The sequence below is a fragment of the Hypanus sabinus genome (genome assembly GCF_030144855.1).
Source record: "Hypanus sabinus isolate sHypSab1 chromosome Y unlocalized genomic scaffold, sHypSab1.hap1 SUPER_Y_unloc_12, whole genome shotgun sequence".
Lineage (NCBI taxonomy): Eukaryota > Metazoa > Chordata > Chondrichthyes > Myliobatiformes > Dasyatidae > Hypanus > Hypanus sabinus.
In genome coordinates this window covers 162,193-175,375 of record NW_026779013.1, presented here as the reverse complement: position 1 = coordinate 175,375, position 13,183 = coordinate 162,193, and the positions used below count along the sequence as shown (strand labels likewise).

Genomic DNA, 13,183 nt, shown 5'->3' with positions numbered 1-13,183 from the left:
GCTAAGGGAGATAGCCTATGGGGGTTTGTGAGTACGTGTCTTTTGGAGCATCTGTGCCCATGGGGGGCGGGTTGAGGGAAGCTTAAAAGCAAGGCTGCTTAGTTCGAATAAAGTTATCTTTGACTGCAGTTTACCGACTCTGTGTCGTTATTTTAGCGCTGCGTGTAGCATACGCTACGTGTTTTTTATTGCTATTAATATGTCACCACTGCCAATGCCTGACACCCGCCACTCCCCTAAGCATCGATCCATCCCTACTGAATACGACTGCATTGGCAGATGTGAGTCAACCTGATCTTGAGATGGAACTGGCCGACACAGCCGACAAAGACATATGGATGTCCAAGTTTAGACGCTTGACAGCAGACCTTGAAGATGTTGCCTGTTAGAAGGCCGTTCTTGCTCAGATGGAGTGATATTGAAAACCTCCCCAAACGGACAAACTTGTGTTCGAAACATGGAATGCTATCCCCAACACTTATGTAAACATTAAAAAGTATGCGCTTGGAGTCCTGTTGATCTTTGGATCCACATATGTATGTGAGCAGGTGTTCTCCAACATGAACTTTATTAAAAACAAACACCGCGCATGCCTCACAGATGACAGCTTGTGATCCTGTGTAAAGATGAAGGTGACGCCATACAGCCCTGATGTGCAGATGCTCTGCGCTGAGGTCCAGGAGCAGAAATCCCATTAACCAAGTATGATAAATATTTTAATTGCCTATTATTTTACGTATATTCATATGTTTTCATTGTTCAGTGAAATAGTCCTTTTATTTTTCAGGCTGACAGCTGGCTGACGTTATTTTTGGTTTGCTGCTGGCGGAAAATTTAAGTTCGGCGTTTTTCATAAATACAAGAAGGACTCAAATGGACATTGAGTATTTTACTTAAAAGTAACCTTCAACCCAACGTCTTTTTTTCGGAGTTCAAAATGTTATTGTTGCATGCAGAAATGTAATTTTGTTTTCTCTGCAGGAGTTCAATTTCATAAATGCAACACATTATAGTTTGTTTACATAGCATAAAGGCAAAAAAAATGTTGTATGCAGTGTTATTTCATTTTAAATGTCAAACGGGTTTTGTGGCTCCCAGTGTTTTCTTTTCTGTGGGAAACGGGTCCATATGGCTCTTTCAGTGGTAAAGGTTGCTGACCCCTGACCTAGAGGGAGATGGAGAGCAGGCAAGGAATGCTTGTGAGAAGGACAGAGAGAGTCCAGGTAGCTGTGAGAGTCTGTAGGCTTATAGTAGATATCAGCAGATAAGCTGTCTCCAGAGATGGAGACAGAAAGATCAGGAAAGTGGAGGGAGGTGTTGGAAATGGACCAGGCAAATTTGAGGGCAGGGTGAAAGTTGGAGGCAAAGTTAATGAAGTCACCGAGCTCAGAATGTGTGCAGGAGGCAGCGCCAATGTAGTCGTCGATGTAGCGAAGGAAAAGAGTGGGACGGATACCTGTATAGAGTTGGAACATGGACTGTTCCACAAAGCCAACAGAAAGGCAAGCATAACTGGGTCCCATATGGGTGCCTGTGGCTACACCCTTGGTTTGGAGGAAGTGGGAGGAAGGGTCTCCTCTACCCTTTGATTCGACATAAAGAGGTGCGCGGCCATATTAATGCTGATGGTCTGTAGGAATGTAATTCCCTGCACTTCTGCTAGTAATATTGTAGTTCATGCATCTTCAAGTAACTGCAACTATGTCAACGTCATCATGTAATTCTCAATGTCGAGGGGAGACAGAGCTTGATGACATCACTGCATAAAACTTGAATAGGCTGTGCAATTCCAATATAATAGTTATTACTGGATTATTATATAAATATTTTGAAAGTTTTTCCATACAAAAGCATGAACATTATAGAAATAAATAATTATTAACTACAGTCATATTTATTGTGTTAGTGTAGTGAAGTGGGTGGCACAGGCATTGTCTATAGTTAAGGAAAGTAATTCAGTTTAGGCTGTTCCAAAAGTGGGTAGGATTAAGGAAGACCCCAAGGCATTCTACATCTATGTGAAGAGCAGGAGGATAAGAAGTGAAAGAATAGGACCTATCAAATGTGACAGTGGGAAAGTGTGTATAGAACTGAAGGAAATAGCAGAGGTACCTAATGAATATTTTGCTTCAGTACTCACTATGGAAAAGGATCTTGATGACTGTAGTGAGGATTTTCAGCAGAACGAAAAACTCAAGCATGTAGATATTAAGAAAGAGGATTTGCTGCAGCTTTTGGAAAGCATCAAGTTGGATAAGTCACCAGGACTGGACAAAATGTATCCCAGGCTACTGTGGGAGGTGAGAGAGGAGATTGCTGAGCCTCTGGCAATGATCTTTGCATCATCAATGGGGACAAGATAGGTTCCAGAGGATTGGAGGGTTGCGGATGTTTTTCCCTTATTCAAGAAAGGGAGTAGAGATAGCCCAGGAAATTATAGACCAGTGAGTCTTACCTCAGTGATTGGTAAGTTGATGGAGAAGATTTTGAGAGGAAGGATTTATGAACATTTGGAGAGGTATAATATGATTACGAGTAGTAAGCATGGCTTTGTCAAGGGCAGGTCATACCTTACGAGCCTAATTGAATTTTTTGAGGATGTGACTAAATACATTGATGAAGGAAGGGCAGTAGATGTAGTATACATGGATTTCAGCAAGGCATTTACCCATGCAAGGCTTATTGAGAAAGTAAGGAGGCATGGGATCCAAGGGGACCTTTCTTTGTGGATCCAGAACTGGCTTGCCCACGGAAGGCAAAGAGTGATTGTAGACGGGTCATATTCTACATGGTGGTCAGTGACCAGTGGAGTGCCTCATGGATCTGTTCTGGGACCCTTACTCTTCGTGATTTTTATAAATGACTTGGATGAGGATTGGGTTAGTAAATTTGCTGATTTGGGGATGTTGTGGATAGTGTGGACTATCAGAGGTTACTGCGGGACATTGATAGGATGCAAATCTGGGCTAAGAAGTGGCAGATGGAGTTCAACCCAGATAAGTGTGAAGTGGTTCATTTTGGTAGGTCAAATATGATGGTAGAATATAGTATTAATGGTAAGACTCTTGGCAGTGTGGAGGATCAGAGGGATCTTGGGGTTCCAGTCCATAGGATGCTCAAAGCAGCTGCGCAGGTTGACTCTGTGGTGACCTTCATCAATCGTGGAATTGAGTTTAAGAGCCGAAAGGTAATTTTGCAGCTATATAGGGCCCTGGTCAGACCCCACTTGGAGTACTGTGCTCAGTTCTGGTTGCCTCACTGCAGAAAGGATGTGGAAACCACAGAAAGGGTGCAGAGGAGATTTACAAGGATGTTGCCTGGATTGGGGAGCATGCCTTATGAGAATAGGTAGAGTGAACTCGGCCTTTTCTCCTTGGAGCGACGGAAGATGAGGGATAACCTGATAGAGGTGTATATGATGATGAGGGGCATTGATCATGTGGATAGGCAGAGGCTTTTTCCCAGGGTTGAAATGGTTGCCACAAGAGGACACAGGTTTAAGGTGCTGGGGAGTAGGTACAGAGGAGATGTCAGGGATAAGTTTTTTACACAGAGAGTAGTGAATGTGTAGAATGGGCTGCCAGCAACAGTGGTGGAGGCAGATACGATAGGGTTTTTTAAGAGGCTTTTAAATAGGTACATGGAGTTTAGTAAAATAGAGGGCTATAGGTAAGCCTAATAATTTCTAAAGTAAGTTCATGTTTGGCGCAACTTTGTTGGCCAAAGGGCCTGTATTGTGCTGTAGACTTTAGTAAGCTTAGGAAGGGAGAAAAGGATCAGCTGTGATTGAATGGACCCGATGGGCCAAATCGCCTAATTTGCTCCTATGTCTTCTCATCTTATGGTCTAAAGAAAATAAGATCAATGGCGAGAAACTTAAACGGGACATCGGGGCAGTTTCTTCATGCAGAGTGGTACATACTTGGAATGAGCTGTCAGAAATTGTGGTTGAGACGGGTACATTAGCAACAGTTAAAACATCATGGACAGTGGCCACTTAGAGGACTGACAGACGGGACTAGCTCGCTATGAAGGATTTGGGCCGAATAGTCTGAACCTGTACGGTGCAGGGGCATTGCAACACAGGACGGAGATTCTCTGGGTCTCTGTTTGCGTCGCCACGTAACGGATTTCAGTGCGGCGACGTCAACGCGCAACTCCCTCTGAAACTTGGAGGAGGAGACTGAGCTTCCAAAACGTCATTGCGTAAAACGAGTTTGGGCTGTACTATTCTAATCTAGGGGTTATTCCAGACTTGTTGTATACATTTTGAACTTTGTTACATACACGAGGAACTTTGTTATAGAAATATATAATAATTTACGATTTATATATGGTTATCGTATTGTTTTAGTGATGTTGGTGACGTAAAAATTTCTGCAGATAAGGAGACTAATTGAGAACCCCTCTTTTGGAATAGTTGGTATCCCCAGAGCGGGGTGGCAGAGCGCCGGGTCTACGCATGCTCGTTCTTTTCCGGCCAGCGCCATCGAGCCGCCATGAGGTGAGCGGTTGAGGGAGCGGGAGAGATTGAAAGAGTCGAAAAGGGAGCGCGGGGGTTGAATGAGGGAAAGTAACATGGGTTCCTAGTATTGGAGTGGGAGTGCTCCGGGCAGTGTGGCTCACGGCCTGCTTCCCCGGCGGGTCGGACAGGGGCCTGGCGAAGCTTCGGGCCCAGCGCCCTTTCTTCTTCCTCTTCCCCCCCCCCCCCACTCTACTCCGGGAAGGCTCCATGACCATTGTCCCAGTAGGGAGAGGGGCCTGTCGTGGTTTAACTGATGTTGTCCGTTCGCCATTACTCCTGTTGCTTAGTGAAGTGCAACATCCATGGTCTGCGTCCGAATCGCAATACCATTGCATTCACGTGTACACGCTGCTTGTTGTGCTGGGAATTTATTCTTAGGATGCTAGCGTCTGCAATCTCCCATTTCTGCAAAATGCGGGACATAAAATGTTAACCTTAGAGCAAATGTGTGTACTTCACATTGTCTAGATGCCGCTTTATTAATTGAACTATCAATATTGTATGATCTACATTTTTTGAATGTAGTGCTTCATGCCTGATTTGAAGTCAGAACATTAAGATATGTATCACATAGCCAGTATCACCGTTAAAATTCAGATCTTAGCTTTGAGGTCTATTTTCTGTCATTTCTAAATTGACCTTCTTTGTAGACCAAATATGTTTTCTCAGCCTTGAACACATTCAGATTCATTATGAATAGCTCCCTCCTCAAGCATTGAGCCTCTTGGAAGCTTTGTCTATTAATTCTTGTTTGTTTTTGTCAAGAAGATTGTTGATCAGTATATGAAGCTTTTCTCCAAGGCAACTTGCCATGACACCTAATGTGTACTAGGGAAAATCTTTGTATTTAACCAATTGCAATTTTCAGTTTAGCAATTGCTTTGGTAAAGTTTAAGCTGTTTGCACAATTCAACCGGTTAGAATTCTGAATAACCAGTAGATTTTGATATTTAACAAACTAGTTTTTCTTTTGTTAATGTAGTATGCTCAGACTTCAGAAGAGGCTTGCCTCCAGTGTTTTGCGTTGTGGGAAGAAGAAGGTATGGTTGGACCCCAACGAAACTAATGAGATCGCCAATGCAAATTCTCGTAAGTGTGTTTTTATTTGATGTAATTTGTGTGTCTTTGGTCTACTGGTGGGCCGTATTTTGGGTAAACTGGAACATAAGCTGCTGATTGAACATGTCCAAAGATTTGCTTTCCACTGACAACAGTACAATGGAGGAACAATCCAATGTTGCAAAACAATTAAATTTGTAATGAAATGGAAATGAAAATAATCTCTTTTGCATACACAATGAGCACATCCTTCCAATTTTCTCACATTCATGTACCTACCCAAATTTTTTTTTAAACTCCCTAATACTGCAGTTATTACCTTTTATTCCAGGCACCCACAACTCTAAAAAATACTTCCTCCTCACATCTCCTTTGAAATTTCCCCCTCTCATTAGATCACTTCAATCCTTGTAGAAAAGATATTGTCTACTTAATGCTTTATAATATCATAAACCTCTTAGCATTCTTTCCTCTGCCTGTGCTGCTCCTCTGAAAACAACCTAAATTTGTCCAACAACACATACAAAATGCTGGTGGAACACAGCAGTCCAGGCAGCATCTATAAGAAGCATTGTCGATGTTTTGGGTCGAGACCCTTTGTCAGGATTTGTCCAATCTTTTTCATTGTCTAATACAGACAACCTGCTTTTCTCAAATGTTTATTTTATTATTTATGTATGCAGAATGGAAATCTGAGATTTTTCTTTTCCAGTTAGCTATAAAATCCAAATAAATCTGGAATTCACTGAAAGAAGAAATAAAAGCCATCAATCCAACATACACAAGAAGTGATCATTCCTTCAAGGAAAAAAGCAGGAACAACATCATTAAACCACCAACACCCCCCATTTCTCTAGGACAAAAAAACATTAATAAATTCCCTGTACAGGAAAAACATCAATGAGAACATGGAAATCCCAAATCCCCACCTCTCAGTCCACCAAATGGAAAAAAACAAAATTGAAGGAGAGCAATATAAACTATAGTCCACACCAATAATTGCATAAATCTCAAGAATATTGAAAACATCCTCTTACAGCATCAAGGAGAGTGACCACCAACCCAGCCTCTGCATTTCACTCAATGCTTTGATCAGCGAGAAATCAGAGTTGATCAAGGTCCCTGTTCTTCTCAAGGCAGCCTATGCTTAGTCTTCTGGAATATTCTTGGGGACAGCAGAGTGCTGGATCACTCAATCAAAACTCCAAAATCTAAGTCACATGCTCTTCTGCATTCATTGCAAAGCCTTGACATCATTCCTATGATGCAGGGTATCACAATCTGGGATCTACTGACCCCTTGCTTGATGGTATTGATCTGCAACTCAAGAACTTTATGCAAAACTCCAGATGTAGTCTGGAGTTTTATATAGATGCAATACAAGTTTCTGGCTTTTGAGGAAAGGCTCAACTAATAAAGGGAAACCTGTCATAAACCTTAACCACCCTACCAACCTGTGTAGCCACTTCCAGGGAGCCACAAACTTGAACCCAAGATCTATTAGCTATCAACACTGTCAAAGGTCCTGCCCTTTTACATATAACCAAATTAAACTCCGTCGCCATTTGTCCAAATCTCCAACTGATCCATATCCTGTTGTTCTTTCTATCCACAACAGCACAAACCATCCATCTACATTTTTATCTAGATCATTTATATTTATCATATACAGCAAAGGTTCCAGTACAGATTCCTTTAGAACACCACAAATCACAGAACTCCCTCTGGTATCTGTCCTACTACTTGACGTGCGTCTAATCAATTTATAGTTTCCAGGATTTAACTTGGTTCCTTTGGATAATGGAAGACGAGCTCCTTGCCAGTCCACCAGACCTCTCTTGTGGTCAAGTCTCTTCTGGTGCCTCAATAATCTGGGGTACAGCGCTGTGCAAATGTGTTTAGCTCATGTTTATAGTTAGGGTTCTTAAGTAGTAATTCTGTAGTAATTTTATGTGTTGCACCGTCCTGCTGGCCTAAAAAAAATCTTATGAAGTGAGTGATGAAAAATCTAATTTTAGTATGGATTTTTGTTGTGGACTGAGAGGGAGAAAGGGGCAGGGAGAGGAGAATTGTGGCTGAATAAAATGGAAGGCGGCAGGAAGCTCCAGAGAGGTATTCAATAATGATTAATAAATCCATTATTTAGAATCAGTAGATGTTGTCTGTTGTGATGAAGCTAGAATGACCTCTGCATCTGTGCTATCCCACACATTGGCACTCTTGCTCCACTCTTGCCATTCTTAACATCCTTCGCTGCTACAACACAGGTGTTTATCCATGTTGACAAATATAGTACTGTGCAAAAGCCTTTAACATCCTAGCTATTTCAATGTCCTTAAAACATTTACACAATACTGTATGTCCCATCAGGCCCTAGATATTTACCTAAAATCTCTTAGAATCAACATTACCTGGAAATTCCATAACGTATCAGCAATGATCTTCCTAACCTTGGTAAGTACTGATGTAAAGTATCAGTTGCTTGGACAGTCTAATCTTTCTTATCCAGTAATGAACATGTGTCATTCATAAAATATCCTAGTGAAATATCTTGGGTTAGGCTGTTGAACTCAACTTTTATCTTCTATCATCAAAAAGTAGAAATGTTAAAAGCCATTATGATTGAGAAGGTTGATTCATTTTCTCCCATGTTGTCCAAGTTGATATTTAGATTCTAAATGACAACGGACTACCCAGAGAAATAATAAAATTAATTAGACTGATATTGTGTCAGCTCCTAGAATGTAGTAGTATTTAAAAAGAAAGCAATCAGCCTTTGCATGTACCTGGACTTGGCTCAAGTTTGGTTTATAGGAACTAGCAGTGCTGAAATGTGTGACTTCTTATCTTCAATCCCTCCAAAGTGATCAAAAATACATAAAGCATATCATTTTGGCAAATTGTGGATCTTACATTATTCTATGGCTTTGCCTTCCTCATGGTTTTTTTTTTGCATACTTCTCCACAAATGCGACTGGATGTTATTGAATAGTACTGTGAATTTTGATGGACTCACAAAGTAGATAAACTGTAGCTTAAGCTAGAACGAGAACCACCAAATATCAAATATGTGTTTTGGGGTGGGGGAGACATAACTGCTTGTTGGCTCCGAAAACTGTAGTAATACTTGAGTTCTCCAACATTGGCAGCAGGATTGCCCAGTGCAACCCAACCATCAACTACTTGAGCTACACATTTTCCAAGTTATTTCCATCTGTAGTAGTAATTGAATGGAGAGCAACCAGCAACATTATGTACTTAAAGTTGACTTTATAGATTTTAGCAGTGGCTGAAATATGTGGCTCCCCATCCTTGCCCCAACCAAAATGATCAAAGCTCGATGCCTAAACTAAACCTTTTTTCTTTGGCAAATTATGGATCTTCCATTATTCTATGCTCTATTCTTTTCCTTTATTGTGGTTTATTTCTTGCAAGCTTCACCTCCACCAATGGGACTGGACTGTATTGAATAGTATTGAGAATTGTGATGGCTTGCAGAGTAGTTACAACAGTAGTGAGAACCACCAAATATGTGTAAGGGATAGGAAGAAACACATGGTACCAAATGCAGAGTTTGTTTTCCTTCTGCAGGTCAACAGATCAGAAAATTGGTTAAAGATGGCCTAATTATTCGCAAACCTGTAATGGTGCATTCACGTGCTCGGTGCAGGAAAAACACCCTTGCACGCAGAAAAGGCCGACATACGGGTATAGGTAAGTGTTTTGTGAATTTTGTGTCTTCTATGTGTATTTATTGTCCTTTAATATTTTAGTGTTTTAACATCAAGTTATAAGCAAAACTCTTGGGCATCTATTAGTAAATATTAGCCAACTTTAAGCCCTATTTTGTTCATTCTTGCCAAGTAGAAGCTGGTTCGAAGTGATAGAACTGCCAATTTCCATGAGGGGATTTTAGATTGATAATATGGGATTATTTTGAGAAATAGTTTTGTGTAGTAGAATATTCATCCTTTTAGCATGTAAATGCAAGGTCACCAGTTTGCTTGATAACTAAATGTGTGTTCCTTTGTCATATTTTGGTTGGGCACTTCTGGTCACTTTAAAGTCTGAAAACTTCAGTGTCTTTTGTTTTCTTAAGTTGTATCAACCCTTTAGTTCCTCTGCTTCAGTTGTTTGCATTTACTTCTTACTATAAAAATATAATCTAACTGCAGGTGACAAGAATACTGATAATTTTATCTGCAGTTTTTCCTTGGATTTAATTGTTTTGGCGTGGATTCCTCAGTTTTGTCGGATTAAATGTTCCTTTGCATTCCTGAACAGGTAAACGAAAGGGTACAGCCAATGCCCGTATGCCCGAGAAACTTTCTTGGATGAGGAGAATGAGAATTCTGAGGCGCCTGCTTCGCCGATACAGGGAGTCAAAGAAGGTTGATCGTCACATGTAAGATTCTATAATTGTGATGCCTGAAAGAGCTGTCTCTCAAGGTTGAGGATTTGTCTGAGGTTTGGCTTGGCCAATGCATGAAGCCAGAGTCATTATAGCAAGTGTGCTAATTCCCCACCTACCCCTAGTCTGATACCATGTGTGAATGCAGATATATTATGATTAGTCTACCTCCCCCACCCATAGCTCTTGATTTAAAATCTAACATATGGCTCAGTGATCCTTCACGGTTCAAATTTGTACTATTTTTGTCATTGCTGCAATCCATCTGTTATGAATTTTTTTGCTAATTCATATGATCTACTGACATTTTGTTCTAGCAGTATTACCATTCATCTCTTCATTACAGAAGGTTAGAAATGCTCATTTTGGAGTTTTGACATTTCTGTCTTGTTGTCCAGCAATACTAATTTCAATAAATCAACATTCTTCATTCTGGCTGTGATGGAGCTAATTGAATTCACTGTAATCTTAATCTTTTAAGCTTCAAAGTGAACTATCCAACATAATTTACAGTACAATGTCAGAAATGACATTGATTTTTCCCATAGGCCTTAGTTAGAATTTAATTACTGCAAATTATGATAAACTAACATTTTAGAAATCATTTTTATTTACTTTCAATCCTATTCACTTTGGATGTCTTAAAATCAATATTTGATTCTATAATTACACTGGACTTGACCAGTATCTTTATGGAATATTATTATTCTGGAGTATATTTTGAAGGAATGCCAGAAGGTTGCAGCAGTCTGAATAGATAAGAACTTTGTTTCTTTGACACTGTACCCTTGCAGGTATCACAGTCTGTATCTGAAGGTGAAGGGTAATGTGTTCAAAAATAAGCGCATCTTGATGGAGCACATTCACAAGCTGAAGGCAGACAAAGCTCGCAAGAAGCTTCTGGCGTAAGTATAAATCTGCAAGAACATTTTGAATTTAAGGATGGTGTTTAATTTCAGAAATTATTGAATGTGATTGCTCCTTGGGATTGATTGGACTACATGCTTAATAATTGTCCTTGGGGGTGGTCTAGGCTTCAATGAATACCTAAATAATTTTGTGGTAGGATTACTCACCTTTGGATCTTAAATGTAAATTTTCAGTTTTATCCTTTTTGGTTTCTATTTTTGATTAAATCCTACCCACGGTGGTTGTAACAGCATAAAATTTGAAGCCTAAAATTAATTACAAAGTTAATTTGTGTACCCATTCTTTGTTACTCCAAACGAGCATAATTTGTTATAGCTGGTCACAGCATGGCTCTTTTCTCCCATGTTTATTGGTTCACTCTGAATTCAATGACGCTGTGATTTCTGATCACTGTAAAGACTTTTCATACCTAAACACACTCTGGCATTTTAGGCTGTGTGTTTATTCTTGGTGTAGTTGCTTTACTTTTATCTGTGCTATTAAGTTTCTAAGGTTCAAAGCTCCAACTTAAGTATGGTTTTTACTATGAAAAACTGAGCAGTTGAAGGAACTCACTGCGTCAGGCAGCATCTGTATGGGGAAATGGACAGTCCAAGTTTAGGATCAAGACCCAAAGTGGATGAAGGTCAGATTTAGGTGTATAATCACTGATAGGTGAAATTTGTTCTCTGACAACAAGCATTAATTAGGTACAAGACACTGTATTTTATTTTACAAAAATAAATAGTGCAAAAGGAATGTTAGGTAGTGCTCTTGAGTTCCTCAAGCATTTTTTTCCTGTGTTTCTCCTTACAGCATCTACCTGGTGGAATGTCTTAGCCAGACTTTGACTTTCTCTTACATCGTAGATGGTTTGGCTTGCAGGGCTCCTCCAGTATTTTGAGTGTGTTACACAAGAATTTCACTTTTGCAGAACTCCTTGTGTGTCCCTGGGCATTTGTAGTGTCTTATGCAGTCCCATTTAGTTACTTAGAGCGTTATTGTCATTACTGAGGACAAGATTGCAGTGCAGAAGAGCATATTGGCAGTACGAAAAAAGCTGACAAAATTTAAAATAACATTTGAGATATTCAGAGTGACATTTAAGTTACAACTAGATTGAAAACAACTAAATTTAAAAGAAACATTGACTGTCCTATTCAAGTGTTGCACAACAACCTTCGGGAATAAGCTGTTTTTCATTCTGAATGATCATGCAGAGATGTTTCTGTATCTCCTGTTGGATGGTAAGAGAGCAGATGATTTTCTGGGGTGGGATGATTCATTGTGATATTTTGAGTACACTGTAGACAAAGTGAGTTGTGGATGGTTTCCATATCTGGTAATTGTGTCTTAGTGATGGTATGTGCTGTCCATATCACTCATTGAAGTATTTTTTGGTCAAATTTATTACAGTAGTATACCATTCTGTTGAGCAGTTTGCTTTCAGTCATACATTGATGAAGGTTTACCGGCAGTTTGTGGCAAGTCTTAAGCTCCTATGATAGTATAGGTACTGCTACAAAAAAACTAATTTTGATTGTCTTATGTAATCTGTCTATATAGAGTGGCTGCAGATTTTTGATTCTTGGTGATATTTCTGTGTTCATGGTGTTCATAGATGTAGTTGTGTAATAGTTGATCTCTCCACAGAAACAGAAAATCTATAGCACAATACAGGAGCTTCGGTCCACAATACTGTTCTAAACATGTAGTTACTTTGGAAATTACCTGGGATTACCTATAGCCTATTTTTCTAAGCTCCAAGTGTATCACTTACTATTTTAACTAATCCACAGCAATTAAATGCTTTGGTGCTGACCAGAGTTCATTGTTTTGTAGTGACCAAGCTGAAGCTAGACGAAACAGGACTAAGGAAGCTCGGAAGCGCCGTGAAGAGCGTCTGCAGGCCAAGAAGGAAGAGATCATTAAGACGCTCTCTAAGGAAGAAGAATCTAAAAAATGAACATTTTCTTGTACAGATTAGAAGACTAATTAAACATTCATCACTGAACTATATCGACTGGATTGTTCCTTTTTACATGTGATTTAGCAGTAAAATTATTGTTGATCTGATTAACCACTGCTCTGAAAGCCTATTATCAATCATCCTTTGAGGAAGAGTTTAAAGACGTTCATTCTCAGAAAATTTGAACTATCTTAAACCGGTGGCTTAACTCTTTGAGTTAGGTCTTGTAGAAATAAATGTCCTGCATCAAGATCAATTGGGACCATGATTCTTTAAATAATATTTATAAAATACGCCTCTGTAACAGGCC

At 39.8% G+C, this 13,183-nt stretch overlaps 1 protein-coding gene across 1 annotated transcript; it reads left to right on the top strand.

The window, feature by feature from the left end:
• The first annotated feature begins 4,434 nt into the window (after positions 1-4,434).
• Positions 4,435-12,918, top strand: LOC132386012 (large ribosomal subunit protein eL19-like). The gene is made up of 6 exons (XM_059958276.1): positions 4,435-4,504; positions 5,508-5,614; positions 9,176-9,298; positions 9,869-9,989; positions 10,790-10,900; positions 12,747-12,918. The coding sequence occupies exons 1-6, from the start codon at positions 4,500-4,502 to the stop codon at positions 12,868-12,870; spliced, it is 591 nt and encodes a 196-aa protein (XP_059814259.1). The 5' UTR covers positions 4,435-4,499; the 3' UTR covers positions 12,871-12,918.
• The last annotated feature ends 265 nt before the right edge of the window (positions 12,919-13,183 follow it).

Excerpts from the sequence above, each read along its gene's own strand:
- LOC132386012 (XM_059958276.1), top strand. Across the intron at positions 5,615-9,175 it reads GATCGCCAATGCAAATTCTC|GTCAACAGATCAGAAAATTG; the intron begins GTAAGTGTGTTT and ends TTCCTTCTGCAG. Across the intron at positions 9,299-9,868 it reads AGGCCGACATACGGGTATAG|GTAAACGAAAGGGTACAGCC; the intron begins GTAAGTGTTTTG and ends ATTCCTGAACAG.